The sequence below is a fragment of the Phoenix dactylifera genome, chromosome 3 (genome assembly GCF_009389715.1).
Source record: "Phoenix dactylifera cultivar Barhee BC4 chromosome 3, palm_55x_up_171113_PBpolish2nd_filt_p, whole genome shotgun sequence".
Classification (NCBI taxonomy): domain Eukaryota; kingdom Viridiplantae; phylum Streptophyta; class Magnoliopsida; order Arecales; family Arecaceae; genus Phoenix; species Phoenix dactylifera.
In genome coordinates, this window is record NC_052394.1 from 19,303,317 (window position 1) to 19,325,809 (window position 22,493).

Below are 22,493 nucleotides of genomic sequence, written 5' to 3' on the forward strand. Positions count from 1 at the left end.
CAAGCAAAGAGATTTTAATTTTGATACTTCTCCAAGTGATGATGTTTTTTCGGAGTTGTCTTTGTTACTTTAAACTGATTGTATGAGACTTTCTTACATGCAGTCTTGTTAAAGCCATTTAAGGGTGTTCTTCTCTTTTACCGGATTAAAAAAAGAAAAAAAAAAAGAAAAAGCTAGATTTCCTTTCAAACACTAAGGTGACGATGGTGACATTGGAGGCTAACACATAAACGAAACGTCACGCTCTAACAAACACAACCTATATTTCTGGTCTAAGGATAATTAATGCATGGATACCCAAGGATTCTCCTTTCATGTGGTAATTAGAAAGAGAGAGCTGCTTAATTAAATTCCATGTACTAATTAATTACAGTTGAAACAGATAAATGGGTACCCAAAAAAGAAAAAAAGAAGGCTGTAGCAGATAATTCCTAGTAACGGCCAAGGGCTACTTTCAAGTTTCAACTTTATTTCTGTAGTTCTTTTCTCTCTTTTGATACCTTTTTCCACCTTTTGGCCATGATAGGTGTGGTTCGTTTTCCTCCTTTGCTTGCATTGATCGATGTGTGTTCCAACGTAATGGCGGTGGCTGGTGCAATGCTTCCTTGTTGCCATTTGCTACTTTTTAACTATGTTCATTAATATAATGAGCGGATGGCATGCGCAATGCACGTGACCGGTAACATTTTATTGACTCATGTATGATTTCAATAAATATTTATATCAAATTATAATATGTTTATTAATAAAATAGTTTAATTTCATGGAAAAATGTATAAATTGAAGAGTGCTAGAGTTACAGGTGCATCTCCGAAGAGAAATCCTTCATGTACTGTCTGCTTGACACAGTACAAAGACATGCTCAACCTTGATTTCAAGTTAAGTTTCATCGCCTGATGCATGTGGTATATGTATCAGGCAAAATTTGTGCAATAAAAATCAGCAATCCAACAGCTGAGGCCAAGCAGCACACTGAAAAGCACAGGGTTTTTAGACTATGAAATATTGCTTTGCAATATGCAAACCAGTTTCTCTGCAGCCAATTCAGTCTGGATTAACATGGATGTCGGCAATGTCGATGCTTGAATATTTTCTTGGAGGAGAGAACGCAATTCCTGCTGGTATCTAAGATTTGAGGCTCTGGCCTCTCAGGTTGTATTCCTCAGACATTGTGATTAATGGTACATGACATCAAGTTTATGTGAGTTATCGTATAAAATTTCGTGTCATATTTTACCATTAAAGTATCATCATGAAGAATGTTGTCTCTCACCTTTAATGGACAAGGTATCTTGATTCATCCTTAGAAGCTCATTAATTAGGCCGCTTAAGTCACTTTTCGTACCTCTTCAACCTATAAATTAGAAATCAAAAAGTAAGTGATTAATAAGATTAGCAAGATCGCTGCCACATTTTATCATTCAAACAAATAAGAACTTTTCACATGACACTTGAAGACATTACCATCACCATAAGTGCTCGTATATGCCCTACAATACATTTCTAGCCTTTCTTCTTAAAGAGAAAGAGATATTAATGCTGCTAGTTTAGATGAGAACAACTTGGCATAGAGAAATAAATTCTTTGTCTTCAAGCTCCAAATAATTAGTAAGCACAGATGACTGAAAAAAAAAGAGGACATGAAAGCAGTGAAGGATTAGAATTCAATCAAGGGATTTTTTTTTTTTTTTTTTTTTTGTGTGTGTGTGTGGTAAAAAGGATGTGGCAGCATGTCTATAGTTTTATTATGTTCTTTTGAGAAAGTACATCCATATGGATTAGCATTTGCAAGAGTAGATAGAGCAGATAAAAGATTTGCTACATCAAATAATGATGTGAAGCCCTGAACCCCTTCTCGCAGCCAACCAGTCAGCAGGTTTGTTGCATCTTGTAAAGATGTGGGTAGTAGAAAGAATCAATAATTGACCAAGGGTCCAATAGTAATGGATTACTAGAATCAGGACCCACTCTTGGTCCATTAATGCAGGAAATAAAATTGTTGCTGAATCAGCACTCTTGATGGGTTAGGTAGCTTGAGAGCCAGCTCTGTGTAAGTCCCTCACAAACAGCTCCGAATTCATCCTGCGTCACATTACCAATGGGAAGATGTCTGCAACCAGCAATGAGAGCTCTGCCTTCGTGGTTTCGTCGTAGAACCTGTAGTCCCACAAATCAAGGGACAATCAAAGATGACATGATCAGCGTCTTCCACCTGAGTTGGGAGGTCCCAAGAGATCATGTATCAAAACCCTGGTGGAGAACTGATATTATTTGACTACCAAATCCATCAGAAATTGGCATCTTGCATGGAACTTGATTCTGCTCGTCCGATGGTAAGGTATAGATATCCTATAAATGAACTGTAGTGGAAGTATTGTTGTTCCAACGCATAACATCATGTTGAAAATTCCTTGGAATAAATAGGCAGTGAGGAAATTAAATGGACCATATCTGAAGGATAGATTTGATGCAACTTCAAAACATATCCCAGTTCCGGTCTGTAGTCAGAAAGTCTGATGCTCTTAGATTTTGAATATCAATATCCATGTTGAGAGGCAGAGGCCACCGACTAGGAGTGGTGGTAGTGATCCCAAGGTTGATAGAAAGAAAACACTGATATCAGAACCTGAAGAAGTGATCCACTTAAATAAAAAAATGACTGGAAACAAGATCAGTATACATTGTTTAATTGTCCAATTTATGCATCTAATTCTCTTCAATTTTTTCTGCAACTCTGCAGCAAAACTATAGCTGTCTTTTTGAGTCAGTTACAACTTACAAGGTTGCAAGTAGTAATTTCTCAAGGCACTCTTCCAAGAGGATCTTCACCTATCAAGCCCCATTACAGTCCTAGCTGCGCGCCGCCAAAATATGGGGTGACTTGAAAAAACAATACCTAAACAAGTTTATTGTCTCAAGAACCTGGTAACTCAGGGGAAGGGAAATCCATCCACATAAATTGCCATTGTTGGATTACAGCATCCATGGGCTCCCCATCGTGGTACCAGACCCTTCTAAAACCATCCTTGGAATGAGGTTATGCATTGTCAGCCAACCACATTACCAAGTAGGATGAAAGCATGGGGCTTGGTGGACTTTTAAATGAACACAGAATAGGGGAAAGGAAAAGTAAAATAAAAAAATAAAAAAAATATTATATGATGATTTTTTCCACCAACTAAATGCATATCTGACATAAGGGCGTTACTTTTCATTTCCTCATAATTTTAAAATGAAAAATGTGTCAACAACAAATAATAAGGTCAGGATAAGCATAACACTAGCACCAACTGCATGCTTTAAATTATAAAAGCCCCATTAACGATAAATATTTTTTACAAATCACAGCTTTTAGTGTAGAAAAAAAAATGCATTACTTAGGTGAAGTGCATGCACACACTCTTTCCATAATGATTTTCATCTTCTAGATTTCTTTGCTTTTCATCTCTAGTCCTTTTTTTCATCTTTCCCTCTTTCCCTAGTTATTTTAAATTCTTAATTAGTGATAAAAATGAATGGAATATATAAGAAGGCACACCCTCTTTTGAGAAAATAGCCTGGATCTGATAAGTGGTCATAATCTATTTTCAAGTCATTTCTTCTTCGTCTGGTTCTTTTCAACATCTTTACAGGCATACACCTGCTCCTCCATCCTATTGTTAGGAGTGCTAAGGCATATACCTTCCCTTCCAAATTTATTTTTTCCTTAAAATATGAACTATATTCCAGTTGGTGGTATTATCCAAAAATAATTCTCCTAAAGTTAGTATGCATAACTGAGGATCATTACTGATAAAACTCGCATATCAAATTTCCTAAAATGAAATTCTTCACTTGGGTGGGAAGGGTAGCAGTTATTAAAACTGTTCTTCGTTTAGAGCACCTTCAGCACATCACATCCTTGAAAGTTGTATTGGAACTGAAGTTGGTCGAACTCAATTTCCGTACAAACATTACAATAGTTCTCTCATGCAAGCCTCCTTTGCAAGGTGACCAACTACCTGGTTACCTTCTTTAAAGACATGATTACAAGAGAAGCAACCCTCATACTCCTGATAAACCGGGTGTAATGGGGGATTTTTATCATTTAGCCAAGCAACTACTCAGCCTGGTGTCGAAAAGCCGAAAGAAATTGGAAGAAAGGTAGTGCTTCCCAAGGGTGGATACAAAGCCTGCCAACTTAATTGGTAGCTGCTTCAAATTCCATATATCTATGTTTTTATTAAAGCCATGATAGGGACCTCGTAGCACACAACCATGCCAAATACACTAGAGCACAGCAATGAAAGAGAACCAAGCTCGATAGGGAATGTTAAGATAGTGAGCTTCACCAAAAAAAAAAAAAAGAAATACTGTAAGTACAAGATCTTCTTTTAGATGAATCTCCTTCCATTTCAATCTTATGTGCCTGTATCCTGTGTATAGCAATTTTTAACCCATGCCAAGAAGACATTTATGCTGTCGCCCTGCTTTTATTTCCCTAGGCCGGCAATTGGCACGGCCAGATTTGATGGTTATATTTTTCAGTTGGGCCGGGGCAAATTTTGATACGTTCTGCTGCTAGGGTCAGTAATTTCAGTAGGTTGATCGAAACAAGGTTGAGATTTGTACGGTGTTTTTGTTTCAACACCTTTATGAAACAAACTACAGCACCTGACTTCATTTAATCTACAAACCATGCCTTCTTGAGTATATAGTAGGTTCGAACTTTAACGTATAAAGTGGCCTCATCTCGAGTGTTTGAGATGTATTGGCTATGTATCTAGACCAAATGGTGCCAATTACCAAAGGCCTTGTAACTAAAACAAAATAAATCATGTGAGGACTTATGAAAGAAGTATCTATAGCTCCAATGGTAATCCGCACACTACCTTAGCTTTTGTGGGTTGGCTTACCGAATGTCCTTTAGGCATTTCTGGTTGTTTTGCTTCAAGAAAAACCAACAGCAACAATGGACTCCATGAAGTGTGCACTCAGATGAGTATTGTAATATGTATACAATGGACTTTAGCTACCAAGGAGTAAAATCTCAGTAGTCAGTGGAAAGCATATTATATAACTGGTATTCTGAAGTTGCTGCCAAGAGTTTAAACTCAACACACAGAGTAACCACAAAACATTTCAAGGATAAACATATCTCATAAAAAGCAAGAAAAATGCTGATGAAAGAGAAGAGTCGCAAGAAAATAGGTCTGAGACATCTCTCATCCACTCACCCTAAGGGCTTCTTACCTACAGTGGAGAGCATGTGAGGAGAGAAGCCCTTGAGGGAGAGCAAGTACTAGATGCCTCCAAAGAACACAAACTCTCTTGGTTATATTTCTCCAGTACTAATTGCTTCTTAGGTTGCTTCACATTGAGGACAAGCCAGATTCTTCATATAGATCTCTGTATAAGGGACAAACATCAGTGATTAAGATCTCCCATTACAAACTGGATAGAGAATAAGATCCTCCTGTCGCCCACTTGGCGCGCACTTTTCCATTACCCCATTGAGATTTGTTATCAAGGGAAATCAGTCTTGGCATTGTGTTCAAATTTTCATACTTTTGTTGTGGTTGACTTCTCAATGCTGCTCCCTGTTGGTCTGACCCTTGGGATGCACCAAAAGATAGTGTATGCTATTATTAGAGAATAAAGGATAAAGAATTGAAATAATGTTCGCTGAATTCAGCTTGATGTCTTCGAGATGGGATGCAAGGAATGCATGGATGAAGATGCGATGATTCAACTTGCTTCATTGGATTCCAAAGATTATCTTTGATGGGCTTCCTTTGCAATTTTTAGTTGGACAGTTGACCATGATGCATGGAACTTAAGATCATTATTTCATCTCACCATTAAAATGTCCTTTTAAGTTGTTTTAAGCTGATTGTATTCTGTTCAGTTGTCTATAGAGCACCAGCTGGTCATAGGTAATATAATCTGAGGATGGTCTATTTTAACTGCAGAAAATGTTTGTTTTGATTTTTAAGTCCATGGTTATGATAAGTCGTTCCTCTTCCGAGGACCGCACCTAATCAACTTCTAATGCCAAGTAAGACGTAGTGATTAGCTTTTGAGAGACCATCTTAGACATGGACATATATAGTTCATTATCTGAGAAAGCTCTTACAGTCAGTACTTGAAAGATTCAGCCTTGTGAAGATTAGGACACCAGTTTTAAGGTGTTTATGTATAGAAATACATTGTGTAAGTAACTAATTATAATTACAAATAAAGGGCATATATTGCTCGTTTAGGTAACAACTTCATCAAGAAGGTCTGATATTTTTATACTGGAAGAATGGAATTGTAAAACTTGCAAATATAACTGCTGCGATCAATTTCAGTCTAGGAGCTTTTCCTTGATATATATAGCTCTTTTTTCGAGAATTTTGATATATATAGCTCGTGTTTGCTTGATCTTTTCACTGCATACTTTCCCTTTTTAAGCATACACTATTGATGCTTTGATAAAACATGAAGCTAGTTTATCTGGTATTAGCTGTCCATTCAGCCAGTAAACCATTAGACTATAAGAGGTAGATGTTAAATTTTACAAACTTAGAAGACCCTTTGTACATTTCATCATTTTCTTCTTATTTTGAAATGCCAGTCATTTCGATAACATAGTTGCTAATTTTTACTATAGGATCTGGGCATCTCATCAAACCTTTTTATGACCATAAGCGGTTACATCATGACCTAGACTCTTTGAAGTCATCATATTGTGTCAAACTTACTCATAGTGGATATCAAAGCTTTATCTTCATTGATCAACTAACCAAAGAAATTGAAGACATGAGTCTTGCAATTTTCTCACATCTTTCAGGTTTTTTTTCCTTGTTTTTATTTTTATCAATAATAGTGGGGAAAGACTTGATGATTATGGTTATAGTATTGATCAAAGATGATATACTATATAATAACAGGTAGAAAGGGAAAGGATTACAAAGGGAAACATAGAGGCCAAATAATTGAATAAGAAGACAAACTACAAAAAGCTTCTAAAATGACAAAGAGAGCCAACGAATTCATGAGTAAAAGATAAATCATCAGATATCACTAAATTCAATAAGACCTTTAAGTTCTTGATATTTGAAGTTGTTTCTTCATGCAAGTGTTTAATCATCGAAATCATCTCCAACAACTATTAGTAAGCTTTAATGAGTTTCTTGATTTTTCAAAATCGTAACAGCGAGCAAGTTATGGCTTGCTATCGATCATTATCCGCAATATGCTTAGCTGATGAAGAAACACTTGTTCTTCCACAAGGAGGGCTTCTTTCTCTCCTGCCACCTCATTAAATCATTATTTTTTAAACGCCACCTACTCATCCTTCACTTCACTCTTCTTAATAAAGAATGGCCATTCCAACTTCTAAGAGAAGTCTAAAAAATTATTAATGTTACTTAAAACCATTTCATGTGCCAAAGTGATGATGTATTACTCCATCCATTTTATATTTTTGGTAAATACATCCTGATTTATTTATTCTTTCTTTATAGCATTTAATTGTTTCTTAGAGAGAGCTTTGAACAGTGATGCCTAAATTTCTTTCAGTACGCATCTGATGAATATTGCATTGTTAAGTAGGAGAAGCCCATCTTTACATATACATGCAGGAACATGTTTTCATTATTCATTTCGTTCACATGCTTAATAAATAAAAATATATATACGATTTGAGCCTTTGATACATTCTAAATGCTTCCATGTCTATCAATAATTAATCAAAAACTTATGATTAGTTCTCTTGTTTTATTTTTCTAACAAGAGTTCATCATCTGTTATATTGCACAATATGAACTTTAAACTTCCATTTAACAGGAAAAAGCAAAAACTAGAAAGAAAAATTACAGCTCCTCGTAAACTCATTTTCATTGCACTTCTTAAAAGAGTATCAAAAGCTTGTTTGTACAAATTATATCTCCTTAAACATAAAGAAGGGTTAATCAATTTCAAGCAGTGATTGATGGAAATCTACTCTGTTGTCTCTACCTGGATGACTAACCTGGATATATTTCAACTTTAATAAATGGATTCAACAAGGGAGTAGCATCATCTACAGGGGAAAGTTTTGAGCCCAACCGGAAATTTAGGTACATATTTAGTGGCGATTCACCCGTTATCTTAGCTTTGTTGGTTTCAGTAAAGAATGTCCTTTAAGGAGCATGAATTCTATGGGCATGCAAATTGCCGGCTGTTTTGCCTCAAGAAAAGCCAATAGCAATAGACCACCAATGGAAGCTAGTAGCAGCCTAGCAGGATTTATTGATGACTGATGAAGAACCAGATTTTAGACCTTATGAAAGCATAGGAGACTGTTTTACCTAGATTTTGTCAATCTTTCGATTAAAGGAAATCATAACGGGATTCTTACGAAAACTACTTAGTTTTTGATTTTTATGATCTCAATGTTTTTCATTGAACTCAGCAACTGAATAGTTCAATCTAAAGAGAATAAGCATTATTTGAAAAAACAAACCATGCCAGTAGTACAATTATTTTCCTTCCCTCAAGAAAAAAACAAATTATGATTGTTTGCTCGAGTGTTGCACTTGATGCAGAGTAATTGCACAGCATTTACAAACATAAGCAACTCTAGAGGGAAGCCAAGGAAATGCTCAGAAGAAAAGGTGATAGCAAGTACCAAAGCCTGAGACATCTCTCCTTCACTCTACCCTAAGGGCTTCTGACCTACACTAACAAGCATGTGAGGGGAGAAGCCCTTGAGGGAGAGTGAGTGCTAGATGCCTCTGAAGAACACGTCGTCTCTTGAAGCGTACTTGTGTAGTGCTTGTTGCTTATTAGATTGCCTCATATGAGGACTCATAGGACGCTTTATATAGATCTCTGTATGAGGATAAACATCAGTATGTAAGATCTTCCATAATGCACTGGATGGAGAATAAGATCCTCTTATCCATCCACCTGGACCTTCTCCGTACTCCCATCGTGATTTCATTTCAAGGGAAATCGATCCTAGCATTGTGCTCTAAACTTTAGCTTGTGATTGACCTCTCAAAGCTACTCAACGTGATTGAGTTTTATGGTAGCTTTTATGTTGTCTTCTGGAGGACTTAAAAGAGGTTGCATTGTATGATTCGGATATGGGGACCCTTCTGAACTGGCCCTTGGGATATATGAGGAGTTAGCTTATTCTATTATTAGAGAATAAAGTTTGAAGAATTGGAATCATGTTAGCTGAATTCAGGTTGATATTCCCCCCATATCTCTAACAAAGGATAAGATGATTCCCGAACTCATTTCCTTGGCATGCAAAGGTTTTCCTTGATACATTCCCATCACCATTCAGATACAGGTATGTGGCAGTTACGCGCGACTTCAACGTCAGAGAGAGCAAACCTACTCGTAAAACATGCAATCCTTTATAGTTTCAGGCAATCTGTCCTTTGGTTCGGTTGTCTCGAGTCCAAGGCATCACCCCAGATATATATACTATGGTTCAACAACATGACCACTCCGTGATCACGATGTTGTTGAGGCATTGTACTTCAAAACTCTACATCTTAATTAATTCTAACCTATGAGTTCTATTACAGTAAATTGTTTCCAAGGACCGCTGCAAAAAATTGAAAGTAGTTAAGGTTGAGATCCAGGCAATGCTCATGAATCATGATCCGAGAATGCATCCACACGTAGCTTTCAACCTTGTGTGGACACCACCTTTTTTATACGTTAAGACACTAGATTTTAAGGTGTTCATGTACATTATCTATGTAGCTCAACACTGTTGCAAGTACAAAATAAGCATGTTGATACTACCTTATTGGTGATCTCCTTCGTCAAACATGTGTTGTATTACAGCTGAAACACGCCGGACTAATATCGCATGGCTTGGTTCCTTCGAAATTGTTATTGAGAGCACCATCTGACGGTGAAATTGCTCCCACAGCTTCTTATGCTTACAAGCACTGATGCATTTTGTTATAGCTTGATCTCCCCTTATATTCAAAAAATAACAAATAAAAAAAAGAAGAAAACTGTGTATATCAACTGAAATGAACATCTGATGCCGCTTGTGAAGTTATTATTCATTGTTTTGCATGAATATCCTTCTAAATATTAAATTTTTCATGAATGCCTTTCTAAAATTAATATTTGCATGTATACCTTCGTAAAATACTTATTTTACTAATCTACTTTTTTTTTATCCTTGTTTTTGCATATGTACTCACGCTATCTAATGCCTTTAAAAATTAACGATTTCAGATTAAAATTAAAATGACTAAAATATTCTTAATGGGTAGATGTGCAAAAAGAAATATTTATAAGGCGATCGTGATTGAAAACAAAAAATCAATTTCAAAATTTTATTTTATTTTTAATTAAAATAAATATTGCTTTTATTAAATATGTTAGAAGAACCGTTATATTAGGAGCATTTGTGCAAAAACAGTATTTTATGAGGGTACAGAAATAAATATAAATTTTAAGAGGGTATTTACATAAATTTAATTTTTAGAAGGGTATTCATGCAAAAAATCCTATATTTCTATTTATCAGCCAATGAAATTTTTAGATTTTCATATTAACTCTTGTGTTTTCTTATATTTATATTTTAATTTCTGAAATTTTGTTAGGTTAAATTAACTAGACGATAACAAAATATTCTGCTTATATTCTTCCAGCGGTATTGATTTTATATTTTTTATTTTCCTATTTTTATCTCTATCGCTTACACTTAGTCAACCCCTTAATCCATGCCACTCTACAGTTGGTCTGCTAGTATTCACATCTCCGGCAAGTAAAGGGTGAAGCGAGCATGATTCCCGAGCCTCATTTGTGGTTAAGCCAAGGATGTTTTTATTTTTCTGCATCCCTCCATGGTAGCGAACTGACCGATTTTTACACATAAAGAGCTTTACAGGATCTTTTTTTTATAAATATGGAAAAACAAGGATTAGTATTTCATATGAAAGATTTCAGGGATTAATATATAAAAAATCTAAAAAATATATTATTCATTTCTATCAAGTTTCCCTTTCCATGTTGAGATGGCTGAGGAAAACAAATTAAGAGGATTTTAGAATTTGTTTGGACATATTTACCAATAAGCTTATGATCTCGGAAGGCAAAGCCTCCTACTACATTGTTAGTATAACAGGTGGCTACAAGGTTTCTCAACCTCTCCACATCAGACTGCTGAGGTGGCTTTGTTAGAAATAGGATTCTCTCTACTCCTCCTAACCATCTTTATGGAGCATAATGCAACTATACTCACGGTGCAGTTATCTACCTGTTCGATTTAATTTCATTTTCCAGTTAGCTCATAACCTGTGATAGGTGGCATTCCCTAGTCTAAATCAAATTTACCTTCAAATCCTATGATGAGCTTACAATTGAACAAAAATGGGAGAAAAGTATATAAGTGCATGCATGAATTAGAATATAAGTATAATATAACTGATGAATGATAATAATAATAAGAAAAAGAAGATGATGATGTTGTTGGCAATAATATGGCGAAGAAGCTCATGATGATGTTGTTGCAGTTTAGTTCAGCATTTTTAGTTAAAACACGACATAAGATATCAACTCTCTAAATTCCAAAATGCTTGCCAGCGAAATGGGCCACATCCCTTGCTAATAATGTAAGATTGAGCCTCGTAAGAATGGCTAAGACAATTATCGGCCCAGTTTTATTGAGAACAGATCCAACCCGACCCAATCGAGCCTAGTTGACTCACCATGGACCGGTCCAAGCCTGGTGATGCTACATCTCTCCATGGATCGGTCCTGGGGCATTTGAAGGAGATGATTATTACCCAAAGCACGCCAAGAATCAAGATGTTAGCTTATTGTGCTCGCCCTGTTGGAAAACGCTTGCAGTATTTATTTGTGGCATAACCTGTGAAGACCCATGAAGACTACGTGCGGGCGTATGTTTAGTCTCATATCAATTATTCGTTAGATAGATTTTGGATACTTATACAAAATCAAAAAACTCAAATAATACATTCTAATTAGTCTTTTTGGATGAAATCCTGAGTTATTTCAAATAGTATCAAAGTGGACTTGGCCTATAATCTATGTGGACTAGGAGACATTGCAGCATGAATTTATTAGAATTGACTACGAGCCGATCGTGGTGCTTGTAATTAAATTTGAATAGATTTGAACTCTTAACCTCACGTGGATTTGAATGGATCAGTGTAGGTATATGTTTAGTCCCACATCAATTATTTGTTGATAGATTTTATATATTTATATAAAATTAAAAATTTTAAAAAATATTTTTTAAAGTCAAGGCCAAAGCCACGGTGCCCGCGCTAAGTACACGTTTTTTTTATATATATACAAAGAGAGAGGACGCCAATCAGGGCGCCCGAGAAACTTACGTGGCGAAAAGGCATTGGGAGGCACACGTGCGGCTTGAGGCCTCTTCGCCAGAAATGTTGCAACGCCCAACAATGATACCAAAATGGATCGCCGGCCTTCATGTGTCTGGGGAGGAAAGATGAGAGAATGAAGTTTAAATGACACTTATTAGAATTGGAACGAGTCGAATGAATGACACACATCCTCTAAATCATAGACCGGCAATTATTAATTGATACTTTTAAATTTTCACAGAGACATCAACAATCGAAGCGATATCATTAGTTGATATTATTTGCACAGTATTATCGAACTAATGCTATCTAGATAGCAGGTAATCCGTGCCTTCGATGAGGTTGATGAATGGTAATACATGGTGGGGTGAGGTTATGGGATGGATTGGCCACCGGTTTCCCTCTGAACGCTTGCAGCAGGGAAGGTTTGGTATCGCAATTGGGCCCCCAAGCACTCCTTCCATTTCGAGTTGTTTCAATTCACGTGGTTCACGCCTAGAAGTCCAATTTTGTCATATTATCACGTCGCTGTCGGCCGTGCGTCCTGGACCCAAACCCTGGTCCCCGCGTCATTATTTTTTACCGGTCGTCATTGCACCTTAGTTCAATCATGATCTTGTTTAATTTCATGTGTTTTCTATTTTACTAATTAAATGCCATTTACTTATTACCCTCTGCTTCTAATCACCCAACACTAATCACATGGAAAGGAAAATGTGAATGTGTGGCTCCACTGTTAAAATGGAGATCTCTATTATACTTTCATGGTCCATGATAAATGGCTTTTCAGGTGCAACACTATGCTCCACTTTTTATTTCTCCTCCGAGAAAGAGAACGAGAAAATACTAAGACTTAATCTTGGATGATGCATCTTCAAAAATCTAGACTTCAATAACTATAGTGTAAATGGGTCCCCTCCTCCCTTTCTTTTAATAGAAATTTTATAATGCAAGAATTTTCTAATCTCACATGTGTGGCCATCGATGTGATAGCAATATTTACACTCGATGTTTAGTAGCCATGCATGATGTAGATATGAGCAGTGCTTGATCTATAAGCATATGATATTAATGGCTCCCTCGTCACATGAATTTTGCTCATCAACTTGGATATTGTACATATCATGAATTCATGCTTGATGTATCGTGGTAATCCCAAACAAAAGAATTTCTTGGGCAGTATTTTTTATTTATATCATCAAGCTTTTGCACATGAGATCAGGGTAGGTTCCAAATGAATTTCACGTAGCTACGTGTAGTAAAACAATTGATTTAAGAATCTATGTTGGTTGTTTGCCACTCAAACACATCTCCATGCATTTGTCCACTTATCAATAAATTCTCCTTAATCCCATCTATGACCCATCAATTGTACATAAATTTCTAGCCTTTGTTTGCATTTGTTGGGAGAACAGGTGGGAGATCCATTTTCACTGATATTACCTAGATCTGGATTTCTAGGGATGTATTATCTAAGTGTCAAATAACATCTGATTGCTAATTAAACAAAGTAATGTGATCACTGAGACAAGCTCCTGTTCACTTTGGTCTTTGTTTTCATTATTTCATTCCTATAATAAGATTATGTTGATTGGCTTGCTAGCTTTCAACATATTAAAAAAAAAACCTTTGCTTATGCATGATAGATACTTATGATGCAATACATTATATTAAATATTAATATATTTATTAAACTCATTCATTGAGTCAATGTTTTGTTTGCATGGAAAAGTAGTTGATAATGATCATAGAATGATAATGATAAGTAGTCAAAGGCTAATCTTGAGTCTATACCATGCATCACTAGTCCATAATACATCGTGAATTAATCATCTACCTTGGTTTCCTTAAATTGAGACTATGTGCCATTTTTCTAGTATCTTTGTTAAAAGATTGCTATATTACCAAGTATGTAATATAACTTTGGATAAAAAAATTTATAGTTAGTGTACTATTAAAACATTATCATTGTTTACATCTATTGTTTGCTCCTAATTGCTGTTAAGCATGTCTTGAATAAAATTGTTTGATAAATTAATATTCATAGAGTTAGTTTTAATTAATTGAGTAAAGTTTCGATGGTGATGATTATAGTCATGACATAACCTGTATTTAATTAGTCTCAAAAACTGTATTCCGCTTGTGGGACAATTTTATTAAAATTATCCATCTGACAAATATCTTTAATCATCATTATACTAATTGCATTAAAAAAAATATAGAAATACCCGTCCAAGTTTGGGCTATTTACATTTAAACCTCAAAAGTTTAAGAGTACCAATTAATCATTAAAACTTCAAATTTGTTACAATATGGTCAGTCGTCCATCTAGATTTTGACACCATTGATAGAGTGAGAAAGAAGATAAAAATACCTTTGATTCAAAAGAACCGGTTTGTAGCTTTCTCGAGATCTCAAAATGCTCCATTCAAGATCATTCATCTATCTGTAGAGATCTTAATCTGCTACATCCTCTATCTATTTGCTTGCATAATTTTTAAATTTCTCTATTGCTATCATCCATCCACTTATATAGATATCAAAATACTCCATCTTTTGTCATCCATCTAATTGCACAAATATCAAAGTACTCTATCCTCTATCATGTATATGTTTACACAGTTGTCAAAGCGCTATGTTCGTGTGACTCTTTTCTATACACCTTTCAATTTGCATCAAAATAAAAGCTCTTGCTAAACTAGCGGAAGGATGGTTCTAGGATTTTTAAAAAAATTACTTATAAGGTGAAACCGATAACATTTTACAATGATGGCTATATAATATTGCAACAAATTTAAAGTTTTAGTAGTTATTTTATTATTTTTTAACTTTTGAAATCTAAACGTAAATAGTTCAATTTTTAAAAAGTATTTATAAATTTAATTATATATATATATATATATATATATATATATATATATATATATATATATCCATCTCTCAAACCGTCCATCATATTTGATCAGGAATATTAATAAATCTTCCTTTGGTTGGACCGTCGGTTGAGAAGATAGATCATAATGGTTAATGCCTTGCTATAAATATCCGTGCGAAGTCAGTTGTCAAGTTTGAAAATTCCAAGGAGAGGAAGCTGCAAAGGCAAACACGTCGCTGCGATCAGTCCTGCCGCTACGAAAAGAATACCACCGCTTCGCTCCCATCTCAAACCCTAGAACCAATAAAAGACTCCCCTTTTTTGGAGAGATCCGACTTTCCAATTCGAGTTTGCTTCATTTATTCCGTCCATCCTTAAATAGCGATCAATATCTCACCAATCGGTTATCTTCAAAATCTGATCTTTCGAGGGGAAAATTAGCTATCTAGACGCTGTTTTTCTTGGATTTTTGAGCTGCCCGCAGAAAAATTTGGTTTTCTGATCTGATTTTTCTTTCTAGATCTAGTTTCTGAGCTAAAGATTGGATTTTTATGATCGTGGTTTGTCTAATTGAAGTTTTAGACGTATCGATCTGGATTTTTCTCCCTAAGTGAGCTTTTAGGGTTGAGTTTAACTTATCGTTTTTCTGGGAGACTACGGTTGGGTTTTTGGATGTGGGGAACAATGAGAGGAAAGCTGTGGTTTTCGGTCTGGGTTCTGTTTCTCTGGGGCTCTTCTTTGGGGAGATTTGTGGTAGAGAAGAATAGCTTGAAGGTGACTTCACCTGAATCACTGAAAGGGATCTATGAGTGTGCTATTGGGAATTTTGGTGTTCCCCAGTATGGTGGGACGATGGTCGGGATCGTGGTCTATCCGAAGGCGAATAGAAAAGCTTGCAGCAAATTTGATGATTTTGACATCTCCTTCAAATCTAAGCCAGGAAGTTTCCCCACTTTTCTTCTTGTGGACAGAGGAGGTGAGATTTGATGTTATTTATACTAAATTTAATTTAGTTTGTGTTTCATTTTGATCCATATGATTTTCCATCAATACGGATTTTCTTGAACTTTTTGGTGCGATCTTTTTCTGCTTAATCTTGAATTGACGAGGAAAAAAAAAATTTGTTCAACTATAACTGTGCAGATATTTTTTTCTTTTTTTCATTCGGCTGGGTTTAAATTGTTGCAGTGATATTTTTCCCTCTTGTTGCTGTTTTTTTTACCATAAAGTGGTCTTAACTTTTTGATTTTTAGTTTCATGTAGTGCATGCCTTATGTATTTGCTCTGGTAAAACAACTATTAGGAAATTTAAAAAATTGGGCTGCTTTATGTTATGTTGGGCATCTTTTTAGCTGGAGTCCACATATGTTAGCTCTTGCTCCTTGGGTTGGTTTATGTTGTTTGAGTACATGTTTGGCCATTGATTGTGATAGTGGAGTCTGAGAACTGATTCATGAAGTTGCTAGCTATTAGATGTTTCCATGTTCAGCATCTTTAACATGGTTTTGGTGACATATATTTGCTCATGAGAATGTGGATCTTCTCCTAATTATAGAAGGCAGTCTGAAGAACTGATTGAATTTGGGAGCTAGGTATGTCAAAAGCTAGATGTCTACATCATGCTGAAAATGCAAAAGCTTTCTATTTCTTTGAAGAGTGCTTCATATGATCATCTGTAATTGATTGAAGCAGCCCACCAATGGAATCATACTCACTCCCAAGTATAGTTTGATATTCAAGCACATTATGAATGTTGGCACTTCCCTTAGCAATTCTATTTGATTTCAAGTTTTTAATTTTTTAAATAGAAAACCTTATTTTGCTAATTGCATTTTCTTCTGAACATTGCAATGCAGACTCATCTGCAGTTTGCAGTTCATATCTAATGATGACAGGCTGTTGATGTTGAGTCTCTTAATATATTGGTTATTTTAGGTGCCTCCATGTGAACTAACTAATATTCAATTTGTTCTCATGATGAGCAGATTGCTACTTTACGGCAAAGGCATGGAATGCACAGAATGCAGGAGCTGCTGCAATCCTTGTTGCTGATGATAAGGTAGAACCTTTAATAACAATGGACATGCCTGAAGAAGAAAGTGGCGGGGCAGATTATCTTCAAAACATCACAATTCCTTCAGCACTTATTAGCAAGAGCTTTGGTGATAATCTAAAAAAAGCACTAGATAATGGTGACATGATTAATGTCAATTTAGATTGGAGGGAATCTCTACCTCATCCTGATGAGCGTGTGGAGTATGAGTTTTGGACCAACAGCAATGATGAATGTGGCCCAAAATGTGACAGTCAAATTGAATTTGTAAAGAGCTTCAAGGGACCAGCACAAATACTGGAGAAAAAGGGCTATACCCAGTTCACACCACATTACATTACTTGGTACTGTCCTGAAGCTTTTATCCTGAGCAAACAGTGTAAATCGCAGTGCATCAACCATGGCAGATATTGTGCCCCTGATCCAGAACAGGACTTCAGCAGAGGCTATGATGGGAAAGATGTGGTGATCCAAAACTTGCGCCAGGTCTGCGTATTTAAGGTTGCTAATGAAAGTGGGAAGCCTTGGCTGTGGTGGGATTATGTGACTGACTTCTCAATCAGGTGCTCGATGAAGGAAAAGAAGTACACAAAGGAATGTGCTGAAGAAGTAATCCAATCACTGGGTAAGTTTGACAGTTCTTCCTACTATCTATGCTGTTTGATAGGTTGCTTTACTGATGAGGGAAAGCAGATCTGTGCTAGTGAAGCAGGATCAGATGATTTTTGATGGTTTTTACAGGTGTTGATCTCAAGAAGATAAATAAATGTGTTGGAGATCCTGATGCTGATGAAGAAAACCCTGTGCTTAAAGCTGAACAAGATGCTCAGGTGAGCCTGACATTCTTGTACTGGTTATAATATCTTAATCATGTCTATGGCATTATCTATCCACCTGATTTATTACTTATATCTTGTAATTTCGAAATTTAGATTGGGAAAGATTCACGTGGTGATGTTACCATACTACCAACCCTTGTCATTAACAATAGACAATACAGAGGTGTGTTTTACAAGCAATTATGATGTGCACAGTGGTTCTATAGGACTTTGGTGAGCATTTCTTTAAATCACTTGTTATTGTTAGGTAAGCTGGACAAGGGTGCCGTGCTTAAAGCAATCTGTGCAGGTTTCCAGGAGACCACTGAGCCAGCTGTTTGTTTGAGTGAAGGTAGCTGAGATTTATTTGTAACTTGTGTTGCATTGCTAATCTCATGATATATGTGTAGGAGATTTGTTTGTATTTATTTCTTATTTGATGTTGATTTTGCAGAGATAGAGACAAACGAGTGCTTGGAAAACAATGGTGGATGCTGGCAAGATAAAGCTGGAAATATCACTGCTTGCAGGGTATTTGTTTTATCATGCATCATGTTTCGTCCCTTAATGTATTAAATCTGTGTTTTTGTGCCATAATTTTGCATATCACAGGATACTTTTCGTGGAAGAGTATGTGAGTGCCCTGTCGTGCAAGGTGTAAAGTTTGTTGGTGATGGATACACCCACTGTAGAGGTATGCTATTGATCAAATCATTAAAAGGAGCTCCAATTATGTATTTATCTATTGTTCCTAATGTTAAGTTGTACTAGGTAGCATTTGGATCAATCAGGTATCTGCTCTGTGATGTACTTGTGCTTCGTCAGTATTTATTATAAACAAATGGACATGTATCATGCATTTGAAGCATGGCTGCTCCATATATCTCCAATATGATGTAGCAGCAAGATGCTGCTAATCCCATAGCACCTAAACTTCTCCATCTAAACTTGATTGTCTCAAACAGTCATTAGGCTATCCTGTTTCTTGATAGTTAATGTGTTGCGGTGAGTTCCAATACTGATATGAGCAGCATGTTGACTCTTAATAATAGTCGTGGTCATCATTGTCGTTAATCTAAATTTTAGGTATTACTTTTTCCACCCAAGGTGACTGATAATGTTGTCATATAATAACTGTATAACGTCCATTTCAACTCCTAACCTAAGCCTGAGGTTGAGACTGTCGGCTTTCTAGTTTTTATGATCTTTTATGCTTAGACACTCATAAGATATGCATATTCAGATTTTGATACAAGCTCAAAAATTAGACTAGACATAAGACAAATATATCACTTATGTTTAAATATTCCAAGTCTCTTCAGTGTCTAATTAGAGAAAGGTAAGTATATGTATTGAGTCAAATGCAATTTATGGATTTTTTTTTTTTTTTTTTGGTCTGAAGTCTAAATATTTGTCAACCACCATAATCGTGTTTTGAACATGCCATCTCATCCTAAGAGCTTAAATGGAGAGAACTATGAAAGCACATGACATGCTTCTTTCTAAAACAATTTCATTATTTGTAAACAGTGTATACCTGATATTTTTTGTTTGTTTTGTTCTGTATGTTTTTCAGTTCAAGTGAGTTGTTGTTGTTGTTCTACATAAATAATCAATGCTTTCTGGATCAGTAAGATAGCAGAAGATTAAGATTTATCAGTTATCATTGGATCAACAATTTAAATTTTATATGCATTTGTAATGGAGACCATGAAAGATGCTCATCTTAAAAGGAAAGCCATGCTACTGGCTTCGACAGGGTCAAATTTGATGACTTATTACGAGATAAACCTTGGCTTTGAGAACCAGAGGATTATCTGGAAATCCCATAAGTGATCTGAGGGATATACAAGTTGCAGCAGATAAAAATATTTTTGTGAGATTGATTTTCAACCCTGATTTTTGCTGTGAATCAATAGGATGGTTTTTGATGAACATTTAGAAGTTTTTAGAACCTTGATTGTATCAAACCAAACCAGCAATACTTATCCCTTCAGGAGTGGTTGGCAGTGTAGATGAACATGCGATCCATCAAAAGTTCGAGAACATTATACAACTAGCTCCCCATCTTAGAGCGATTTGAATGCACTGTAAATGCCTCCTTTGTGCAAAGCTGATGATTTGTTCGCCATGAAGGTGCTCTCACAGGCATATCCAAATGTCCAAATTTATCTCAGTTCTTGAACGAGGCAACTTTCATAAATGTCAAATTTTGCTGCCTTTTCATGTCTTTTCATTTATAGGCTCGTCTTTTTGCTGTCAATATAATTTGCATCCTTTAGAAGCAAAATCACCATGTACAACCATCAATTTGTGGAAATGAACTTTTTGTACTTCAGCTTCTGGATCTGGACGGTGTGAAATTAACAATGGAGGCTGTTGGAAGAAAACCAAAGATGGCAAGACATTCTCTGCCTGTGTCGTAAGTGTTTCAGAGGAAGGGCTATTTTGTTTTAAAGAAAACATATTTATTTAAGCGTGTCCTTCAATTATAAGAATTTTATTATGGATAATGCAGGATGATGGATGCAAATGCCCACCCGGCTTCAAGGGTGATGGGGTCAACACTTGTGAAGGTATTTTCTTACATGAGCTCCCTTGTATTTTTGAACAACTTAACTAAAGATTTATCTGTTTAGCTAGCTTTCGAACTTTCTGGGTCGCTTCTTTTTGGACATAAGGTTATGCATGCATGTGTATAAATCCAATCGTGTTCATTTTGGCGTTCTGGTTCAGTTTGCACCGCTGAAAGGTTCTCAGGGTTGCTGCAGACATGGCATTCATATGCTTGAGTTCTCTATTTTATTATGCATTTCTAATCGTAATTCTTTTCAGATATTGATGAATGCAAAGAAAGGATTGCTTGTCAATGTTCAGCATGCAAATGCAAGAACACGTGGGGAAGTTTCGAGTGCAGCTGTAGTGGTGATCTGTTGTACATTAAGGAGCATGACACATGCATAAGTGCGTATTTGTTGTATCTCATATTTTAAATGTTTGACGCCTTTTTCTGTAGTACAAAACCAGAGTAATGAGAAATGTATATAAATATTTTCTCGACAAGAAACTACTTATAAACATCAAGGTGCAGCAAAGTATCAAACTTTTACATATTATATTACTAGAAGTGCATGAACATTAAGCTGGGGTCAAAAAAGGATTAGTTGGCATATATGGTCTTGGACTTTTAACATTGTCATCTTAGTCATGTATCACTACACCAGTTTCTAAATATGATGGATCAGTGAAAGGATTTTCAACTGCAAAATTTTATTTTGGAGTTTTCCTTCCCTAATAGGTTGTAACAGTTAATAGTATTGCTATGCCAGTTTGTCTTATTCAGTTGGGGTTGTGTGTTGCATGTGGAAATGTTGTCCAGGTAAAAAGGCAGCTGCAGAGATTGGCTGGAGCTTTTTGTGGGTTATTTTCTTTGGTCTGGCAGTAGCAGGAGTGGGAGCCTATATGGTGTACAAGTACAGAATCCGGGTAAAGCCTTGCTTGCTAACCTTATCAACTTTGCTAAATTTTATCATCTTTCTGTACATTTATTCATGCTTGATGCTTTAAAGTTTTGAATATGCTTGCATTAATAAAAATGTGTTCTTTTCTGCAGTACTTTTAAATTGAAAATAGTCAAATATGTGAAATCTTTTTTTTTAAATCTTTGCGTAATCTGTATTCTGTACATTAATCTATTATGCAATACAAAGCTGCTTGATTTATGCATGCATAAGTTAGACTCTGTACAGGTTCAGATTTTTGCTTTCGTTTAATGAATAAATATTCTAGACCAGCAATCTGATTTTGGTTCCATATTTTTGGTCAGAGCTACATGGATTCAGAGATACGTGCCATCATGGCTCAGTACATGCCATTGGACAATCAAGGGGAAGCCCCCAATCATATCCCTCATGGGGACATCTGAGTTGCAACAGCCTCTTGTGGGAAGGAGAGCGGTTTTACAAAAACAAAAAATGCTCGTCTGCCACCCAGTTGCCTGTTTAATTGGGTTGTATTTGTACTAGTGGGGCTAGGTTTCGCTCAGGTTGGTATTGTTGCTACTCCCTTGATTATGGGGAATCTAGGCAGCTTTAGTGTAAATTTGAAGTTCGTTCATGCCACCATTTTAATCTCTGAAGTGGTGGTGCAGGTCTGTAATGCTCTCCTGCTGTTATAACTTTTGCACCACATATCTACCTGATGAATAATGTGAATTTCTCCCTCATTAAATTGTCAGATAAAGCAAAATTGAATCTTATGATGTTGCTTGAGGGTGTTATGGTTTGTCAGGTGAATTTCTTACTGATTATTGGGGTGGAAACAATTTCCTGATCTGGGTACGAGTAACCGGAGTGGGTTACTTGCACGACTTAATCACAGGCTGAGCAATGTTCAACTCTTTGTGA

At 36.0% G+C, this 22,493-nt stretch overlaps 1 protein-coding gene across 1 annotated transcript; it reads left to right on the forward strand.

Moving 5' to 3' along the window:
* The first annotated feature begins 15,402 nt into the window (after positions 1–15,402).
* Positions 15,403–22,346, forward strand: LOC103706250 (vacuolar-sorting receptor 1-like). The gene is made up of 12 exons (XM_008790304.4): positions 15,403–16,192; positions 17,202–17,894; positions 18,011–18,099; positions 18,202–18,271; positions 18,356–18,439; positions 18,542–18,618; positions 18,700–18,781; positions 20,427–20,509; positions 20,606–20,663; positions 20,923–21,051; positions 21,467–21,573; positions 21,914–22,346. Exons 1-12 carry the CDS (start codon positions 15,889–15,891, stop codon positions 22,010–22,012), a joined length of 1,875 nt encoding a protein of 624 aa, XP_008788526.1. The 5' UTR covers positions 15,403–15,888; the 3' UTR covers positions 22,013–22,346.
* Positions 22,347–22,493: the final 147 nt, after the last annotated feature.